Source organism: Vombatus ursinus, unplaced genomic scaffold, assembly GCF_900497805.2.
Source record: "Vombatus ursinus unplaced genomic scaffold, bare-nosed wombat genome assembly UNPS02009173.1, whole genome shotgun sequence".
Classification (NCBI taxonomy): domain Eukaryota; kingdom Metazoa; phylum Chordata; class Mammalia; order Diprotodontia; family Vombatidae; genus Vombatus; species Vombatus ursinus.
The window spans coordinates 1862302-1864322 of record NW_020948951.1 but is presented as its reverse complement, the minus strand read 5'-3'; the positions used below and the strand labels follow the sequence as shown (position 1 = coordinate 1864322).

General features: G+C 42.6%; 1 protein-coding gene across 1 annotated transcript in view; it reads left to right on the top strand.

The window, feature by feature from the left end:
* Nucleotides 1–213: 213 nt before the first annotated feature.
* The window catches only part of CACNA1A (calcium voltage-gated channel subunit alpha1 A), a 134721-nt gene continuing 132913 nt past the window's right edge, over nt 214–2021 (top strand). Inside the window, exons 1-2 of the mRNA XM_027851278.1 lie at nt 214–233; nt 496–587. Coding sequence (XP_027707079.1) covers nt 214–233; nt 496–587 — 112 coding nt within the window. The remainder of the gene's footprint in view (nt 234–495; nt 588–2021) is intronic.

Here is a 2021-nt window from a genome sequence, read left to right as displayed (position 1 = left end):
CCCAGAGTCAGAGTCAGAAGACATGGGCTCAAATCTCACCTCTGATGATTGCTACCTTTGTGACCTTGAGCAAGTTACTGGGCCTCAAATGGGGAGAGTTGGACTAATGACCATAGAGGTCTCTTTCATCTCTAAATCTATGATCCAGGATCACTTTATATGACTTCTATATGATTTTTTAAAAAAAAAAATTTCCAATAGTCCCAAAATAGAATGGGCTACCTTGAGGATTAGTGAGTTCGCTGTCATTGGAGGTCTTTACATAGAGGCCGGTGATTACATGTTGGGGATACTATGGATAGATTTCATGTCTTGGATTGCTTCATGATAAGACCTCTAAAGACCCTTTGGATTCTCAAATTCCATGATTTTGTGATTCACTTATCTTCATCCATTTCCCTAGACATATAAGTACATATGCACCCATACCTACCCCTGACCAAGGAGAGATCCTTGTTCTCATTCCCCTTTTCCTTTTCTTTTTTTTTCTTTCAGCATTTTGGCAACAGTTGGCACTGAATTTGACCTACGGACCCTGAGGGCAGTACGTGTTCTGAGGCCCCTAAAGTTGGTGTCTGGAATTCCAAGTGCGTGAGTTACATGACCTAGTTGCCATACTCTAGTTTTATACCTTCCCCATTGCTTCCTTTGCTTCCTAATGTCACCATGAGAAGTCAACACCTGCTTCCTCTCTGCCACCTCCTGTATTTAAGATGACAAATGGAGCCTGGATTTTTCTCTCTGGGGGAATCCAGAGAGCCTCAAGAGGCAGTGAACAGGATCTTTAGTAGGGCCTTAAGAGACACTGGTCATAGGGCTGGATGTCTTCTCTGAAGTAGGCCAGACACAATCCCAAGCTTCCCAGCTCACTAAGGTACATTTCCAAAACCAGCAAGCCACATCCTCAGGTCAGGATTGTGTAGAAGTTTTATTACAAAAAAGTGAAATCATTTTCCAAAGTCATGTCAGTCCTGACCCATTTATGTCCTCCCTCCTCACTTGACATTAAGCAAATTGCTGTAGGCTTTCATTTCCTCCTTCAAAATGGGGCCAGACTGGCATTGTTTGCTTCTTCTCTGGGGTTTCTTTTAGTCCAGGTCAAGCAATAAGACATTCTAAGTTGCCCAGCAGTGGGACCTCCCAGAGGAACTTTCTAATAATTAGCATTGTCCAAAAGTGGAATGAGCTTCCTCGGTAGACAGCAAGTTCCCTTACCACAGGTCTTCAAGCCAAGGTTAAATAAACACCGGTCGGGGATGCTGAAGAGTGGATTCCTATTCAGGCATCGGTTGGACTAGATGGTCTCTGAGATCCCTTCCACCTTGGAAATTCTCTGATTCTGTGTGAGTCTATGATAGCGATTCTTCACCTTGCTCAGCAGAGTCCTTTCTTTGAAAATACATCGGCTCCATTGAAAAGCAAATTTCAATTTTTTTTTTCTTGAGGAAAGGTGGGTTGAGGCCTTTTTTAGCACTTACCCTGATATTTTCCACTATTGAATTTGGCTACAGTTCCTTGAATTCTGCCAAACAATTTTTCTCTCTTAGAGGGGTTTCCACCTTTCTAGAAGGTGGAAGCAGCAGATGGCAGATTATATGCCTTCTAGTCATATAGCCAAATGATGCACTATGTATTTAGAGCTCGGAAATCTAAAGGATTTATGGCCACAGTTACTTAACTGCTTTAAAAATCATCAAGTGTTAGAGCTGGAAGGAATCTCAGACACCATCTAGTTTAATCCCCTCATCTCACTACTGAGGAATTCACTCCTTCCCTGGGACTTCCTCAGGCCACTTCTTGTCTCCAAATTTGCCACCATCTTTCTCTTAGTTCTTTTGCCTGAAATGGGACATTATAGCTAATGGCAATTCCTGGCCCAATTTTCATTGAAGTTGGAAGTCAAGAAACTTCCTTCTCTTTCTTTTCCTTTCTCAAGGAAATCTTTGTCTCTGTCTCTGTCTCTCTCTCTCTGTTTCCTTCTCCTCTTCTTCTCCTTCTTCCTCTCTCTCTCTTCCTCCTCT